This window comes from Trachurus japonicus, chromosome 12 (genome assembly GCF_045865225.1).
Source record: "Trachurus japonicus isolate A0001 chromosome 12, Traja_1.0".
Classification (NCBI taxonomy): domain Eukaryota; kingdom Metazoa; phylum Chordata; class Actinopteri; order Carangiformes; family Carangidae; genus Trachurus; species Trachurus japonicus.
Window position 1 is genome coordinate 6,479,425 of NC_140918.1, and position 18,379 is coordinate 6,497,803.

The window sequence follows — 18,379 nt, forward strand, 5'->3', positions numbered from 1 at the left end:
TGATGCGTTCAGTTGGAACTCGGAAATCTGATTTTCCAAGTACACAAATACGTCATCAGGATTAGCTGAAGTTGGAATTTCAACTTGGAAACTCGCAGCAAAGATAAGCTCACAATCCAAGATGGCTGCTTCGTGCATCAATGGTGGATAAGAAAGCTCAACATTACACTGTTATCAGACACTTAGTCTTAGTCTTATTTTTGCGTCATTAAATCATCCATAATGACGGTATTATGAAACCTGGAGAAACTTAAAGCTGCGTTCCAGTTTGGAGTTGGAATAGCAACAGTTTTGTTAGCTTGTGATGGTTTGCATGTTATAACAACATGTCTATGAGCTTAGGGTTTTTTATTAGAGCCGACAGTCGGATTTTCTGTGTTGGCTATGTAATGACATCAGGAAAACACCCCTTATAGTTGTAATTACAAATTGGAAACAGACAGGGAACAATCCAAGATGGCCGCTCCGTGCATCGACAGAATATAAAAGCTGAACATTTCACTGTTTATCAGACACTTAGTCTTGTTTTTGTGTCATTAAATAAGTTGTACCAACATTATTGTACAACATCTACCTGTAGACCTGTAGTTATTTTGCTTTCATGCACAAACTATCACGTAGCTGCTGTTGGCTAAACGTTAGCTAACATGACGGTTGCTTTTCTGACTTGTGCTCCAATAAGTGAACCACCTGAGCCCCAAATGTTGATAAATTTCAATGAAAAATGTGTTGTTTCATGTAGAAAAACAGGTAATTATGAGGTAATTAATTGCAAATGTATTTTACATCTAACAAAGAACATGATTTTATTTTCTCTCACATTATAAATAACATATTTTTTTTCATTTTTAAATCCGTTAAGTGCTGGTTTCAGAGGGGAAAGTGGTCCCAGCAGGAATCACAACAGTCCAGTCATTCTTTTAAGAAGCGTGTTCTGGTCCTGGGGGTTCATGGCCTCGTAGTTGTCCAGCTCCAGGGAGAAGGTGGCGTTGCCGGACGTCAGCGTTCGCAGGACGGTGGAATATCCCTTTATGAAGAAAAACATGTGTGAATAGTAATAATAATTTTAAAAAAATCAATTCTCACTGCGAAAAATGAAACCAAAAAGCGACAAACAACATGTGTAGATATCGGAAGGTCGAGCTCACCATCATTTCCGCCAAGGGCACGGTCGCTAGCAGCACCTTGTTGTCGTGGCGACTCTGGATGTCTCTGACGGTGCCTCGTCGTTGGGCCAAGTCCCCCAGCACGGAGCTGAGGTGTTCCTCCCCGACCGTCACCTCCAGGGACATCACCGGCTCCAGGACCTGACCCCCCGCCAGCCTCAGGGCCTGCGTCCGGAGAAAACATCCAATAATAGGTCAGGCATGAACTCTTAAAGGGATAGTTCAACATTTTTGGCAAATTGGCCCATTGCCATAATCCCTATAGTCACGGTGGAGCAGAGTCGTGAGCTGCTCAGAGCTACGCTACGGAGGCTCATGGGATTTCTTGGTTTCCCTCATCAAACTCATCAAATACACAATCCAACAACTCCAAAACGCTCTGGTGGACAAGTTGTGACCTGCACATTCACCACACTATGAGATAATAACAGAACGTTACCAGACAGAGTTGTTTTAGAGGTAAATTCATGCAAAACGGCTGATGCACGTTACCGTCGAGGGCAGTTTTTCATCAAGCTGTCTCTGTATTTCCCTCTAAAACAACTCTGTCTGGTAACGTTCTGTTATTATCTCATAGCGTGGTGAATGTGCAGGTCACAACTTGTCCACCAGAGCGTTTTGGAGTTGTTGGATTGTGTATTTGATGAGTTTGATGAGGGAAACCAAGAAATCCCATGAGCCTCTGTAGCGTAGCTCTGAGCAGCTCGCGGCTCTGCTCCGCCGTTCTAAAAATAGCTTGCACCGACAATTAAAGGTAACGAACCTACTGCTATGACTATAGGGATTATGGTGATAGGAGAATTTGCCAAAATGTTGAACTATCCCTTTAACGTTTACAGTTTAGGACCTGTGTTGTTTTTTCTTTTTACCTTCAGCATGCAGCGGGACACACAGGCGGACACCATGGCCGGAGACGTCCCTGGTTCCATGGAGACGCTCTGGATCAGTGTAGATACACTCTGCAGAGGGTAACCTAGCAACGGGCCTGACGATGTAAACAGACACCACTCAGTCTCGTCCTTATAAAACACATCTCATTCTTGTGATTAGAGCTGCAAAAATTTATCGAATAATTGATTATTAAATTAATCGTCAACTATTTTGATAATTTAATAATCAGTTTGAGTAGTTTTTTAAAGAAAAAAAGTCAAATTTCTCTGATTTCAGCTTCTTAAATGTGAATATTTCTGGTTTCTTTGTTCCTTTAGGACAATTAACTGAATATCTCTTTGGTTTGTGGACAAAACAAGACATTTGAGGACGTTGTCTTGTGGTTTGGGAAACACTGAATGACATTTTTCAACATTTTATTGACCAAACAACTAATCGATTAATCGTTTAAATTGATAATGAAAATAATCGTTAGTTGCAGCCCTACTTGTGATATCTCAGTAGTGCAAACAAAACACATTTTTTCCCCACAAGGCACACATTCATCACTTCAATGTTCTGCAAAAACAATAAAGCCAGTCTGTCCTTCATTTAACACTGTAACACAGGAAGGGAGGGACTTCCTGTTTGATAGAGGCTGTAAATCTGCTTTTATTTTGAAATCATCGTCACTTGTTTCTTCTTCTGCCTGCTTTGTATTTATAATTCAATGTTTGTGTGCGTTACCTTGAAGATATGAGCTGTTCACTCCATTCTCCACGGCCTCTTTCACTTCCTGTGGGATCTGCTCCCTGATTTCCTCTGTGAACGTTACTTCAGCGGAGACGTCCGCCGGTCCGACGCTCAGCTCCACCGTCACCACATGTCTCCTCTCTCCGACGGTCCGGTCCAGTGTGTCTACAGGAGGAAAACCAGTGGTTATGTCCTCATCAGTGGTGTAGTCTATGTGATACTCAGTATATACCCACTGAAAATGCATAAATATTTCAGTATACCCCCAGTACAACAAAACTATCTAACTAAAGTAAATGTCAGTGGTTCTCAAAGTGGAAGGGTTGAAAGGGTTCAAGGGGGTCCCCAACTTTTTCTTGAAATTTTACCACTTTTTCCTAGAATTTTTTAACTGTTATCACTTTTTTAATTATTTTTTGACTTTTTTTTAAAATAAATTTTACCACTTTTCCTAGATTTTTTTTGAGAAATCTTTACCAGTTTCTTCTCAATTTTTCTTTTTTACTTGATATTATTTTTTTCAATAAATTTTACCCCTTTCCTATTGTTTGCCCCTTTTTTTGAGAGAGAAATTGTACCACATTTTCGCTTTCTCTATAATTCTTTTGAGAAATTTAACTAATTTTTTAAAAAAACTTTTTTTTTTTTTTTTTGGAAATTTTACCACTTTTTTCTGAAAAATCTGAAATGTTTTCTTTTTTCTTTTTAAAAAAAATCTTACCACTTTTTTCTAGAAATGTTTCAACTTTTTTTGAGAAATTGTACCACTTTTTTCCAGAAATTTCTCTATAATCTTTCAAAAATTTACACCTAATTTAAACGTACATTGATTGTTTGTGTATTTCTGGCGTTTGCTTCAAAATTTTGTCCAATGGGGGTCTGTGGTATAATTTGTGTCAATTTTGGAGTCCTTGATGTAAAAAAGTTTGATACAAGTATGAACAGTTTACCCAGTTTAACCACTAAAAAAAATTACCACTGGTCCTCATCTTCCTCCTCCTCCTCCTCCTCAGATGTGTGTTATATTGTGTTGGTTGTACCTGTGGCCGAGGCGTCGTGGAGAACCGTCTCGCGGTACGCCACCTGCAGCGGCCCCAGGTGAGTCTCGATGCCGTACTCTCGTCTGATGCGATCGTGGATGATCTCGATGTGCAGCTCGCCCATCCCACACAGGACGGTCTGAGAGAGAGAGAGAGAGAGAGGACAGAGGACGCTCAGTCGGCGACTCATTTTATAATCTGAGGCTCTGGTTGGATAAAACATCCAGTAGGAATGTCACGATTACTTGTTTTCACAATTAATCACAATTTCGCAATTAATTAATCATAAATTCCTAAAAAAAAAGATGATGTTGTAAAAACATAGAGGCAGATGTGCGCCAGAATAAAGGAAAATGCACAGATACTGGTCTATTTACCTAATGTAACATTGAATTGGTAGGAATTTAAATATTAGTGTGTCGTTTGTAATAACAAAAACATTAAAATAAACTTGAACATTTAGTATAGATGACAAATAATGACTTGAATATTTAATAATTAGTCTTTTATTAATAGATACTTAAAGTATTACGTTTAAATTATTAGTAATATAATTATATTTTGACTATACTTGATTTTACACATTCATAGTGATTTAAAGCGGAACTATGCAGGATTTGGGCTGTAATTATTGTGGCTCAGAGTCACTGTGATGGTTGAGTGACCTGTTATGAAGTGAATGGGGTCTAGGCCAATGCGCTCACCCCCCCCACTGGCTGAAAACCGCACTTGCAAGATCAGTCGTCCGTCTCGGTGTTACAAATCTCGTCAATGGATAGAAGTATCGCGAGAAACTGCCTTACGGCAGTACGAGATAAGAACGCACATGACGTCATGCATGTCCCGAATCGTGATTGGTTTGAGTTCGGAAAGTCGGAGGAAACCATGGAAACATGAAATGTTTACTGATGAAGTTCAGCTTGTGGCTAACGGGGAGCTAATGCTAACACAGATACACACACCATGGGTCTTTATAAGATAATGTAATACATCATGACACACACACACACACCTTCGCGTTTTGGAACCTTTATTCCTGTGTGTGTATGTCTGTGTCTTTGTGTCTGTGTGTGGCTGTATTAGCGTTAGCTCGGTGTTAGCGTTAGCTCCGTGTTAGCATAGCGTTAGCTCGGTGTTAGCGTTAGCTCGGTGTTAGCAGGGCTTAGCAAACAGCAGTAAACACAAGCACGTGTAAGGGGGGGTGGAGGAGGTGGCGGCGAGTTTTTTGTTTTTTTACGACAGTGACATGTGCCTCCCAGAACTGTGGGGGAGCTCCGGAGAGGGAAAAAAAGAGAAACCAACGAAGGAGCGAGCTATTTCCGGCCGACTTGCATTGTTCTGCTTTAAAATGTATGTGTAACATGTGATAATCATAATACCTTAATTATTTCTCTGACAATAATCGTACCAAGAGAATCTATAATTGTGACATCCCTAACGTCTAGTGATGTGTTGTTGTTGTTGTTGTTACCTGTCCAGAATCGGGGTCGACTCTGACTTTAAGGCTGGGGTCTTCTCTCTGGAGGCAGTTCAGTGCGTTCTCCAGATCTAAAACAGAAAAATAAATAAATAAATAAAAACAGATATGTGAGTGGCGACAAGTTTCCAGAGCATTTGTGTAACCAGAATCTCCTCTGTGTGCCACTGACCGGCCTGCTTGGCCATGGTGGGCGGCTCTATCGTGCAGAAGAAGACGGGGTCGGGGACCTCGACCCCTGAAAGCACCACGGCCGTTGTGTTTTCTTTGTTCTTCTTCCCCTCGGTCTGGGCCCGGCGTCCTGCAGCAGCTGCCGAGGCCTTGGAGGAAACGATGGTGTCGCCTGTGACTGTCTGCAGACGAAGAAGGAAAAAGGAGAAAGTTGTTAAAGGAATAGTTCACCAAAAAATGAAATTCAGTCATTAGTGAATGACTCACCCTCATGCTGATAGAATAGAGTTGTTTTTTATTCCTCGAAGTGCATCTGGAGACCCGGGAGGCCGGTTCATAGTCCAATGAAAACTTTATATGAGAAAAATAGGGACCGACACAAAAATGTCCATAAAACTACACAAAAAAAGACGTCATTTAGGCAAGTCCGGTCACGTCCGGGTGCATCGCCCGAACGTGAGAGCGTTGTTTGGCGTTGTTTCGAGTAAACTCTGGACTATATCCCTTCAGGACACTTGGCTTGCAGTGGACGAGCAGTGTGGAGGAATATTAAATGGTTTTTGTGTAATTTTATGGACGTTTTTGTGTCGGTCCCTATTACTCTACTCTACTTTGAGGAATAAAAAACTACTCCAGAGTATTCATCAGCATGAGGGTGAGCAACTAAGGAATGAGTGTGTGTGTGTGTGTGTGTGTGTGTGGTGTTGTACCTGCTTCAGTCCGACTGTCAGTGCAATGTTTCCTGCCGACATCGAGGGGATTTCTACGTGTTGGTCGGCGAACGGCACCAGGAGCCGACTCATCCTCTCGCTGCAGACGACAGAGAGGTAAAAATAAAACAAAATAAAAAACAAAGGTCAGTCACATGAAAAGATCTGCATCAAACCAGATCTGCAGAGGAGGAAGCGTGTACCGTACGTACGTGTTGTTCCTGTTGATGTTGTGAACGGCCGTCTGAGCCTTCAGAGTCCCGGAGTAGATCCTGAGGAACACCAGCGGGCCGCGCTGCCGGTCGTGGAGAACCTTGAAGGCCAGAGCGCAAAGGTCGTCTTTGTACCAGCGTCTGAGGGACCAACATATTTAAATACTGATGTTTCATATTAATAAAGGACAGTTCCAGCATTATTTAACCATTTATCACTGATTATGAACTGTTTTTTATCTTTGAGTTTCATTTTTATTACTATTTTCAAATGTAAATTCAAAAATAGGGAAATTTATATAGCATATTTATTCATATATTTGCATAGCACTTTCTGAAATCATAGTTTGCATAAATACATTTGTTATTAAGATTAAATTGTTGTATTTTATCCCATGTAAAAGATAAAAAAACAACATAACTTAAACACTTACTCATATCAAACAAGATATCTGTTAATGAGTTCATCTTTATGGTGTTGCTTTTAATTAATTCAACCTCCACTGAATGTTTGTTTATGTTGTTTTTTATGGTTTTATATCCTAATGTTGCACTTTTTAACCTTCATACACCTTTTTTCTGTTCTGGGGCTTCATTGTTTTTCTGCTTTTAAGGTATAATTTTTGTATTATACCTACCGGTATTATTAGTCTGTAATTATTATGATTATTATGTTATAAAATCAGTCGAGCTCATTCATATCCATTAAAAGCTCACTCACACCAGGTCGTGGTGGGTGAACTTTGAAGGCCAGAGCGCAAAGGTCGTCTTTGTACCAGTGCCTGTACAAAATACATACTGTATATAAAAACACATTTACATACTGATATCATATTAATAAAAGGACACTTCCAACATTATTTAACTTCTCACTCATTTGTTATAAATCTTCTTACCATTTATCACTAATTGTGAATTTTTATTTTAGTTATTTTCAGTTTCCTTTTTGGATTTTTTTCAAATGTAAAATGATAAGTAGAGTGCAGAGGTACTTGCACCAGAATGCAAATAGTAGAAAATACAATTTACTGTACTGTAATACAACTAATAATAATAAATAATGACGATGAGAAGAAGAACAATATAAACTTTATTATTTATATAGCACCTTCTAAAATTACAGGTTGCATAAATGTTCATTTATTAGTAATTTTGCACGTCCTTTGTTATTAATATTCAATTGTTGCATTTTGTGAACTGCAAGAAATAAAAACAACATAACATAAACACTTATATAACTCATGTTGAACTATCAAACAATATATCTGCTAATGACTTGCTTTTAATTAAAGCAGAAGTAAGTGATATATTTGTGTAAATATAAGTCTTAAATAGTTATATCTTCCGACAGCAATCACTTACATAGAGTGTTTGGTCTGAAACACGGGTCTCTCAGTCCCTCTGCTCTGCTCTGAGCCGAGGAGAAAACATTTATCGTATCCTACAGTTTTTATCCAATGAGGAGAGAGAACGGCATGCAGGGCTGTGTGTGCAGCCAAGGGACGCCGTGAATGTGGCGACGTAGGGACGAGGACTGTTATGGTGCGTTCAAGGAAACTCGTATTTTTCCGACCGTGAAGTCGTACCAGTTCGATCTGGTACGAGTTCACGGGTCGGAAGTTACGAGTGGCCGTTATAGTGACTTTCACCGGTAAAACAGGTCGGAAAAACACGAGTGGGTTGCCTGGAACGCTACAAAGTCGTAAGTTGTGACTTGAAGCTGTAATTTACGATTTCAAAAGCCTGCCTGGAACGCAGCATTAGCGAAAACGACCGGACCACTTACTTCTGCTTTAATTCAACCTCCACTGTTGTGTTTTATTTTTATGGTTTTATATTCTAATATTGCACCTTTTTTCTGTTTTGGGGCTTCATTATTTTTCAGTTTAAACTGCTTTTAATGTGTAATTTAAATTTTTTTTGTATTATACCTATTATTAGTTTGTAATTTTTATGATTATTATTATTTGTATGAATGTTATAAAATCAGTCGAGCTCATTCATATCCATTTAAAGCTCACTCACACCAGGTCGTGGTGGCGTTCGTTGGGGGCGGGCAGGTAGGAGACGATGGCGTCTAGAAGAGGCTGAACACCTTTGTTCTTCAAAGAGCTCCCACAGAGCACCGGGACGCCTCGACGGGCCAGAGTGACGCGGCGCACGGCCTCACGCAGCTGCAGACACATCAGGAACACGTCACTCACTCACTGTGTTGTGTTCACTGACCTCCAGGCTTCTACACCGGTCGATCAGACTTCCTCTTACTCACTTTGACCGAAGGGACGGCGTCGAAATTATCACCGAAGTCTGTGAGCAGCAGTTCAGCAAACTCGTCGTCCAGGTCGGCGACCTGCGTGGGAACAGAAACACTCGCTGGAGAAACAACAAAACAAAACAAAACATCCAGGAGATCCGTGACCATCTTAAAGGGATAGTTCACCCAAAATTCAAATTTCACTCATTATCTACTCACCCTCATGTCGACTAAGGGCAGCAGTATTGTCCATATAATGGTTGTGAATGGACACTACTTTTCTTTGTCCAAAAAGACACACCAAAAAACATCCAAATACCTCCATAGTGCTCGTCTGTAATGTCCATCTTGTATTGAAGCCCCAACATGAGAAATTGTTCCGAAAAAAATTAAATAAGTCTATATTTTAAGCTTGTTTGTAGCGGAAGCTCCCAGTGTCTCAGTTCACTGCTCTTCCTGTGTCAGTGCAAATCTCGCGTGATTTGCACTTACCGGTGGAACAATTTCTCATGTTGGGGCTTCAATACAAGAGGGACATTACAGACGAGCAGTATGGAGGTATTTTGATGTTTTTTGGTGTGTCTTTTTGGACGAAGAAAAGTGAGCACCATTCACAACCATTATATGGACAAATACTGCTGCGCGGACCCCCCCGTAACTCAGAGAAGGGACGGAGGACTCTGAAACTTCTCCCAGCCCTTAGTCGACATCTATTATCGTAGATAATGAGTGAACTATCCCTTTAACAAGAGGACGACGATGTCTACCTGTTCGATCAAAGCCGCCCGGGCCTCGTTCACCTCCTGCAGGAGTTCAGGCTCTTCATTCTGGTCCAGAGTTTTGCTTTCAAACGTTCGTCCACCGTCATCATCGTTTCCCATCGACCTCGGCTTCCAGGTCAGCTTCTGATTGGTTAACAGGTCGACCACACCCGTGAAGCTCCGGCCGCTGCCGATGGGAATCTGCCAAACAAGTGAAATACATTCAGTCATTTGCAAATTCCCTGTTCTTGTTTCTGATTTTTTCTTTTCTTTTATTTCTTTCTATTCTTTTCTTTATTTTTTGTTGTTCTTGTCTTATTCTTATTTCTCATTCATTTTCCTGCTCATATTTCTGTTGCTTCCTAGATTTCTATCATATAAACTGTAATTTTTGTAACTCTCTCTTTTTTTTGTTTCCCCCATTTGTAAGCACGGATATCACTACCCTTAGCAAAAAGTAGTTTATTATTAAAGTGTACTACAAGTAAACTCATTTTATACTAAAACTGAGGCAGTATACTTGAACTTAAAATGACCTATAAAGTATACTTTTATAAACTTAAAATGTTCCAATTTAGTCCGAAGAAGTATTAAATTAGTAGGCCTAAACTTTCTAGTACGCTACAAGTACATGGTCCATAGTAAACTTGCTATACTTATACTCAAGCATACTTAATAAAATGAACTTCAAGTATTAGGCCTACTACTTTTTGCTAAGGGTAAGTTGACTGCTAAATTGATATCGGGCTGTTTGTAAATTAGCTGGGGTTAGGAGAGCCTTGTCTGTGTGAGTGTGAGTGTGTGTGTGTGTGTGTGTCTATGTATAAGTCCTGTAATGCGTTTCATTGTATTTCTTTTTTCTTTACTTGACTTTGTATTATTGTATCATTTCGCGGAAGGACCCCCTCGAAAATAAGATGATTCATCTCAAAGGGGCTATCCTGAATAAATAAATTCAAATTCAAATTAAAAAAAAAAAAGAAATAAAACAACAGTAAAAGCCACAAAAACATTAAGAACAAATATAAACCTTGATAATAATTAAAATATCAAAAATAAAGGTGAACAGATGAGCTGGCAACCCGACTCTATAAGGTCTTTTCCATGTACTTTCTTTGTATTGTTTGTTTTTTCTGCTGCATCACAAATTGCACTGTAAAAATATATATATTTAAAGTGCTTATTTCAGTCGCCCATTAAAAAGTAATTGATTTGATAAGCTTTTGATTTAGTTTGAAGTTTTTCTGAGGGCCTACCTGCAGGAGCACTGGGTTGGCTTTCAGCTTCTGTTTTATGCTCTCGATGGAAAAACTGAGGCTGATGGGGGAAAAAAAAAACAAGAAGAAAAATTTCCAGTTAGATTTCAGAAAAAGGAGAAGAAAAGTTTCACAGTGTCGTTATCGGACCATTGAGTCACTCACTTCGCTGCAGGTTTGTCCATCTTATTCAGGAAACAAACACAGGGGGTGTGATGCTTCTGAGCCTGTCTCCACACCGTCAGAGTCTGAGCCTGTTGGTGTTTGTTGTCAAGGCGACAGAAGACGCTGTGATCACAGTGCATTTAAATCTTTTTTACTACACTTTCATTTGTTTATGATGAAGAGGAGAAGTTACGGTGGCCCTGAGAGCTCATACAAAGACAGAAATAGCAAACACAACTTCATCATCAGTGAGCAACACAACAACACACTGCTAAAACTCAAAATCTTTCCAAGAATATTTGTCTCATTTCTAGTCAAAACTTAACTCTTTTCACTTAAATAAGAATCATCACCTAAAAATGAATTGTTTTTAGATCATTTTCATTTGTTTCAAACTAATTTTCACTTGAAATAAGTAGAAGAATCTGCCAGTGAAAGCAATTTTTTTGTGCTTGTAATAAGAAAGAAAAACTTGCTCCACTATCAAATTTTTCTACTTATTTCAAGTGAAAATATGCTTGAAAGAAGTCAAAAGTGTCTAAAAACAAGATACTTTTTAATGTGATGAGTCTTATTTTAAGTATAATGAGATTTGTTTTGAAATAAGAAATTACATTTTGACTAGAAATAAGACAAATATTCTTGGTAAGATTTTGAGTTTTGCAGTGCAGGAAGTGTATCTGGGACCAGTCTGGGAGCGCTTTCACTTCTGTTGTGTTGTGAGTTTTTACAGCAAATTGATGAGGTGGTTTTTCTGGATTTGTAGCATGTTTGTGTCTTTGCGTGTGTTTTTTCTTAAGCTGCAGTGCACTGAGCCTTCAGGGCCACCGTAGGAAGCAGGTGGACTGACCTCAACGCCAGCGGAGGCATCAAACACCGCGACAGCTCCGTCGAGAACACGAAGCGCCCGCTCCACCTCCAGTGTGAAGTCAACATGTCCTGCAATCACACACAAACACACACAAAAAGCAGGAAATAATTACCTTTAATTTCATGAAAGGTTGATTTGTTTCGGATTTGTTTACAGAAACAAATCATCCTTTTCTCTTTCTCATTTTACACAGGCATGAATCAGCTACAACTCCACCCCCACTTGACACCGTATATCATTTATTACAGAGGTTTATTACAGCCGACAGCTACAACACTCATCATTGTGACCTGTATGGCCCTCGCTATCCAACAGCCATGATAGACACTGGGTTTTATTTATTTTTAAAGATCTCACTGGTCTCTTACCATCCTATATTAACTCTTTAGTATCTTTTAATGCAAGTCTCTATCATACATGTTTAAAGGACTGGCTCACACTGCAGGTTTCCTCTGTTAACACTGAGTTTGGAAAATCCAGTTTGTCTTACTTTTGCACCTGCAACCTGGAACACTCTGCAAAACCATCTGAAACTTACCACATATGCTTACTGGGTATGTATGTTTCAAATGTTTTGTGTTTTGTCTCGGCTATATTGTAAATGAGGTTGCTCCTCAATATATTTCGAGTTTAAAGAAAGGTTATAATAATTATAATAATAATAATAATCTACCTGGTGTGTCTATGAGGTTTATCCTGTGGCTTTTCCAGTCAAACGTCACAGCTGCCGACTGTATGGTGATGCCTCGCTCCCTCTCTTGAGCCATAAAGTCTGTGACCGTGTCCCCGTCGTCCACGTCTTAAAAGCAGCAAACAGTGAGAAGGAAATTAATGAGCTGCGAGGCAGGAAAACAAAATGGTTTGTGAAGAATTATGACCCATACACACACACACACACACACCTCCCAGCGCCCGCGTGTAGCCGGAGTAGTACAGCATCCTCTCTGTGGTCGTCGTCTTCCCTGCGTCGATGTGAGCCATGATGCCGATGTTTCGGATCCTGTGGACACAACACATGAGTCCACACAGAGCTGATATATTTATAATAACAGGATATATATGTATATATACTGTATAACTGCAGGATGTAGTTACTCACTTGGATATGTCAGGGTTGACGACGGCACGTAACGATTTAACGTCATCTACAACAGTGGAGATGAAGAACAACGATGATGATCTGACTGAATCTGTGACTCTCTGTGTTTAGTCGATATATAAAATAAAGTAAATCCACAAGTGCTTGGCCAAAAATAAAACACATGTTCAGTTTCAAAGATTATATGTTGTTGGCCTTAAAAAGTAGCTGATTTCATATCCTATGATCTTCAAACAGTTTTAGTTAATCTTTCTTCTTATCTGATATGTATGTTGTTGAAAAAATACAGGACATGTGAACGTCTAGATTTCCATGACATCATGGAAAACTTATCTGCCAATGAAGATCAGGTTTCAACAAACTAAAACACTTACTATATGATGAAGACAATCTAATAAATACATAAATAAACATGTATAACAGATAAACCAGTTAACGTGTAGTATTCTGTATGTTTTATGACTGAATCCAATAATTGATCAGTTTCCTGTAGCTCTACTATATATAATAAATCAGCATGTAGTTATGAAAACAACGCACCAGGGAGGAGGCTGTAATGTCTCTTCACATGACAGCTCAGTCTGCACCTGCAGCTCTGCAGCCCTGCACTCAGTAAATAGCTCCCCTGTGAAGGACAACGAGCCAGTTATGGCGTTAATATAACAAAATGTGACAAAACACTTTAAAAATAATAATAGTAAAAGCTGTGACTCACCCAAACCATCCTGCTAAATGTGCCAAAGGCTCTAAAGTGCATCGTCTGTGTCTGTTTATCTCCCAAGCTTCATAGTGGAGGAGGAACATTAATTAAAAGACGCCTGGACGGAACTATATGTACCGGCTGCACCATAACAATGAGGATGAAGGAGACAGACAGACAGACTGCTGAGGAATAATAAAGGCTGAAAGTATTTTTAAAAAGGCTTTAAAATGTCCTACAAATTAAATCCATCTTCACCACTGTCAAAAAGTCACGCTCTCATGGGGTACAGCTCCAAAATACATTCACAGGAACAAGCGAGTGAGGCTTATTAGTTCCGCGCATGAAAACAAAAATAATCCCCGTAATATTTAAAAATGCATTTAATATCTAAAATACATTTTTAGACTCATACAATTAATTATATACCGAAATTATATTTTAATATGCCGTTTAATGTGTGATTTATCCTTAAACCGTAAATCATTAACCGGTGTCGTTCCCATTTACGGTGAGCACTTCCGGTTGCGTGTTGATGACGTACTTCCTCTAAGTTCAGACTCCGTGAAAACAACATCAGACGGAGCGCAGCCTCAAGAAGAAAACACCAAAAACCCGCATCTGTAACAACTGAAACCTCCTCACAAAGATTTCATCGTAACACGTAACACCTTAAAGACACAATGGTGAGAAAACAACTTTTTAAAAACTGCTGTTATTTGACTTTAGCCGCGTAGTTTGACGCGTTAGCATGCCGTGTTAGCATTAGCTGTGGTTGACATGTGGCGAGGTGACGCTGCTCTGCTCAGTGTCTGAGGAGTTTATGTGTTTAAAGTGTTTATGTGTAAAATATTTGACATCTACATGTTGTAAAACTTGTCGTATAAGTCTGAAAATGTGTTTTCTGTGGAAGTTGTCAAACCCGTGTACCATCCACGTGACGTGCTCCTCAGCTGTAACATGCAATGTTTAACTTACTGCACGTTACCTGATAGAGACTTATTCAGGCTAGGCTATTATGGGTTGTTAGACAAGACATTACATGACATTTTATTATTGAGACCTGAATGACCTTGGTCCATACGTGATAATCTAGTTGTCAGTTGATTTTGGAGGATTGCAGATCACATGTCTGTCGCAACTAACAATAGCAAACAGGAACATAAACAGCACGCAGCCATGTGACAAGTGGCAATACGATATTTCAACTTCATTAATCAATTAATTGAAGTGTGAATGTATCAGTTAAAGTCACGATCTTATCTTGAACATGTTTGGAAACCTTTGTTATGCAAAACGGGTAAGCACTTTTCACCATACACCTAGTTTTCCTGTGAGGTGAAACTTTATTAATCCCGAAGGATATTCTTGATGCCAGCAATCCATGTGTACATTAATTCAAACAACATAGCAATAAATAGACAGAATAACAATAGATAGACAGAATAAATAGATAAACAACAAACACTTTTGATAATAGATCTAAAAATGCTTGCTAATACTGATGGCTAAAAAGGTGCTAAAGAGTGTGTAAAAACAAACTGCATAAAAATAAATTGCATAAAATACATAATACAACTAACTACCTTACACTAGTAAGGACTGGAAAATGTGGATTTCTGCATCAAACCAAACTTGTGTTCCTTTACATTTCGGGTCAACATAAACTAAACTGTGTGTGTTTGGATTTTCCTTTACAGCCCCAGAACGAGCACATTGAGTTGCACCGCAAGCGGCACGGCTACCGCCTGGACCACCATGAGAAGAAAAGGAAGAAGGAGAGCCGTGAGGCCCACGAGCGGTCCCATAAGGCCAGGAAGCTGATCGGTCTGAAGGCCAAACTCTACCACAAACAGAGACACGCAGAGAAGATCCAGATGAAGAAGACGTGAGTATAGAGGCAGAAAAAACTGACTTTTGTTGCTTTTTTCTAGGGATGTCCCGATCACATTTTTTTGCCCCCGAGTCCGAGTCCGAGTCATTTGATTTTGAGTATCTGCCGATACCGAGTCCCGATCCGATACTTTGGCAATGCAGTAAAGTTTTTAATGTAGATCAACTGTATCATCCCACTATTTTTCTGTTCTTTGTGCTCTACTAGGGATGTAACAATATCACAATCTCACAATAATACTCTACCTCAATAACAAGCCCATGACATTTATTGCAGTATTGTAAGACATGCCATGATATCAAACTCTCAATGTATATTAGCACAGTAGCTCCACAGTATAATATTAATGCCGTTATCCATAAGTCAACAACAAGAACATTTGGTCAAAAATAAAATAGCTTATCATGTCTTTCTCAATCACCAGCCTCTCTCCCCTGATCCCACCCTCTCCTGCCTGTCTGCCCCCCCCCCCTCCCTCACCTCGCTCCTTCTCCCTCCCTCACTCACTCCGCTCCTTCTCCCTCCCTCCCTCACCCAGCTCACCTTGCTCCTTCTCCCTCTCTAACTTTAAATAAATACCTGGTTCTGTATCTGCCATCACGCAACACAACGGTAGTTTTTTATTCAACAGTATGAGAAGTTTAACAATGTCCGCGACATCTGCGCGGTCGGTCCGTGTGTCGGTCTCACGTGCGTTACGTCGGACTCGCTCTCAGTAGAAGCTGCAGTGACTGTTGTTGCTGCAGGTGTGTGTAGCGCTCAAACATCAACAACAAGCTGCTTGGAAGTCAGCAGTGAAACAACGCAGCCACACACACACAAACAAACAGTGAGCTGACACGGTGACACGATCGTCTCTCACACTCTCGCAAGCGCCGTCATTTCATATCGTTACTTGTCCACGACGACGCAGCCACACACACACACCGTGGAGCTGTGCGCCACAGACCGTGCACAAAACACAAGCACGCTGCACCGAATGCGCGTCGCTTTGGGTAATGAGCGCACATGACGAACGTCTACAGTAAAAGTAATACATCTGAACGCCCCCCATGCGGCCCGTCTTCGCTTTAGACAGATAGGAAAACCCTGACATGTAGATATGTAATATATCCGATTCCTGATCGGGATGTAACGTCCGATTCCGATCGAGTCTGAAACCACGTGATCGACCCCGATTTCCGATCACGTGATCGGATCGGGACATCCCTACTTTTTTCCCCAACTTTCATGTAAAACAATTCTTGATTGTTACTTTTTTTTTACGTTTGCAGCATCAAAATGCACGAACAGAGGAGGACGAAACAGAAGAATGACGACAAGACGCCAGAGGGAGCAGTGCCAGCTTATCTCCTGGACAGAGAGGGACAGTCCAGAGCTAAAGTCCTCTCCAACATGATCAAACAGAAGAGGAAAGAGAAGGCTGTGAGTGCTCATTTGTTAGCAGAAGGATTTATTTGTGGTTTTATAGATGTATGTAAACAGTTTCTTAACACATATGTGTGGTGTTTACTGTAGGGTAAATGGGAGGTGCCGCTGCCGAAGGTGCGCGCCCAAGGAGAGACAGAAGTGCTGAAAGTCATCAAGACTGGAAAGAGACAGAAGAAAGCCTGGAAGAGGATGGTGACTAAAGTTTGCTTCGTCGGTGACGGCTTCACCCGTAAACCTCCAAAGTATGAACGTTTCATCAGACCCATGGTAAGATCCCGTTACCAGAGTTTTATTTTGAAATCCTTGATGTCTGTGATATTCTCCCCTCAAACTGATGAATGAACTCGGGTTTAAAGTTGTTGGCTTGTTGTCTTCCCTCAGGGTTTGCGTTTTAAGAAGGCTCACGTCACACATCCAGAGCTGAAGGCCACGTTCTGCCTCCCCATCCTCGGCGTGAAGAAGAACCCCTCCTCACCGCTCTACACCTCCCTGGGCGTCATCACTAAAGGAACGGTCGTAGAGGTCAACGTCAGCGAGCTGGGTCTGGTCACACAAGGAGGAAAGGTCGTCTGGGGTAAGTCTGTGTATTTACATGTACATGCACTGCAGGAAGAACTTCATTCAACAAGAAATTCAGCTTCACCAAAGAAGCTCCTGTAAAAAACTGAATACTCTTAATCAATTAAAGGGATAGTTCAACATTTTGCACATTCACCACGCTATGAGATAATAACAGAACGTTACCAGACATAGTTGTTTTCAAGGTAAATGCAGAGACTGCTTGATGGAAAAACTGCCCCTGAAGGCAACGCACATCAGCGGTTTTGCATGAATTTACCTCTAAAACAACTCTGTCTGGTAACGTTCTGTTATTATCTCATAGCGTGGTGAATGTGCAGGTCACAACTTGTCCACCAGAGCGTTGTGGAGTTGTTGGATTGTGTATTTGATGAGTTTGATGAGGGAAACCAAGAAATCCCATGAGCCTCCGTATCGTAGCTCTGAGCAGCTCACGGCTCTGCTCCGCCGCTCTAAAAATAGCTTAAAGGTAACAAACCTACTGCTATGACTATAGGGATTATGGCAATGGGCCAATTTGCCAAAATGTTGAACTATCCCTTTAACTTTAACTTTTAAGTCCTGTAGACATATTAATGTAGTATGTGATAATGTTGTAACTTATTTTCTTCTGCCTCTCAGGTAAATACGCCCAAGTGACAAACAACCCAGAAAATGACGGCTGCATTAACGCAGTCCTGCTGGTCTAAGACTCTGAACCTTCATACAGACTGTAGCTACCTGGTGACTCTCTGTTTACACGAGGAGTGACCGTTTTCCACAAAGATCACGGAGATGTAAACACGTCAAGGCCTTCAACTAACGGGACTTTAAAGGAGGAACGCGGACGCAACACAACCGTTTTTTTGTTTTGTTCAATGTTTGAAGAAAATTAATGAGGTGATAAACTTGATATAAATAAACTTGATATGACAACACATGATGGTTTTGTTCCTGTGTTTTTACTTTCTACTGACAGGTCACGTGAGAA

The 18,379-nt window shown here is 40.4% G+C and overlaps 2 protein-coding genes across 2 annotated transcripts; one reads left to right on the forward strand and one right to left on the reverse strand.

The window, feature by feature from the left end:
- Window positions 1-726: 726 nt before the first annotated feature.
- gfm2 (GTP dependent ribosome recycling factor mitochondrial 2) lies at window positions 727-13,805 on the reverse strand. Its single transcript, XM_085792795.1, has 20 exons — window positions 13,521-13,805; window positions 13,346-13,430; window positions 12,806-12,851; window positions 12,609-12,706; window positions 12,380-12,505; window positions 11,686-11,774; window positions 10,836-10,924; window positions 10,671-10,731; window positions 9,421-9,615; window positions 8,669-8,749; window positions 8,425-8,573; window positions 6,400-6,540; window positions 6,188-6,287; window positions 5,479-5,659; window positions 5,301-5,377; window positions 3,830-3,968; window positions 2,784-2,954; window positions 2,036-2,151; window positions 1,149-1,331; window positions 727-1,027 (listed from the first exon to the last, which is right to left on the reverse strand). Exons 1-20 carry the CDS (start codon window positions 13,560-13,562, stop codon window positions 899-901), a joined length of 2,298 nt encoding a protein of 765 aa, XP_085648921.1. The 5' UTR covers window positions 13,563-13,805; the 3' UTR covers window positions 727-898.
- A 248-nt stretch (window positions 13,806-14,053) lies between these two features.
- Window positions 14,054-18,326, forward strand: nsa2 (NSA2 ribosome biogenesis homolog (S. cerevisiae)). The gene is made up of 6 exons (XM_085792803.1): window positions 14,054-14,191; window positions 15,206-15,393; window positions 16,674-16,824; window positions 16,918-17,097; window positions 17,212-17,404; window positions 18,031-18,326. The coding sequence occupies exons 1-6, from the start codon at window positions 14,189-14,191 to the stop codon at window positions 18,096-18,098; spliced, it is 783 nt and encodes a 260-aa protein (XP_085648929.1). The 5' UTR covers window positions 14,054-14,188; the 3' UTR covers window positions 18,099-18,326.
- The last annotated feature ends 53 nt before the right edge of the window (window positions 18,327-18,379 follow it).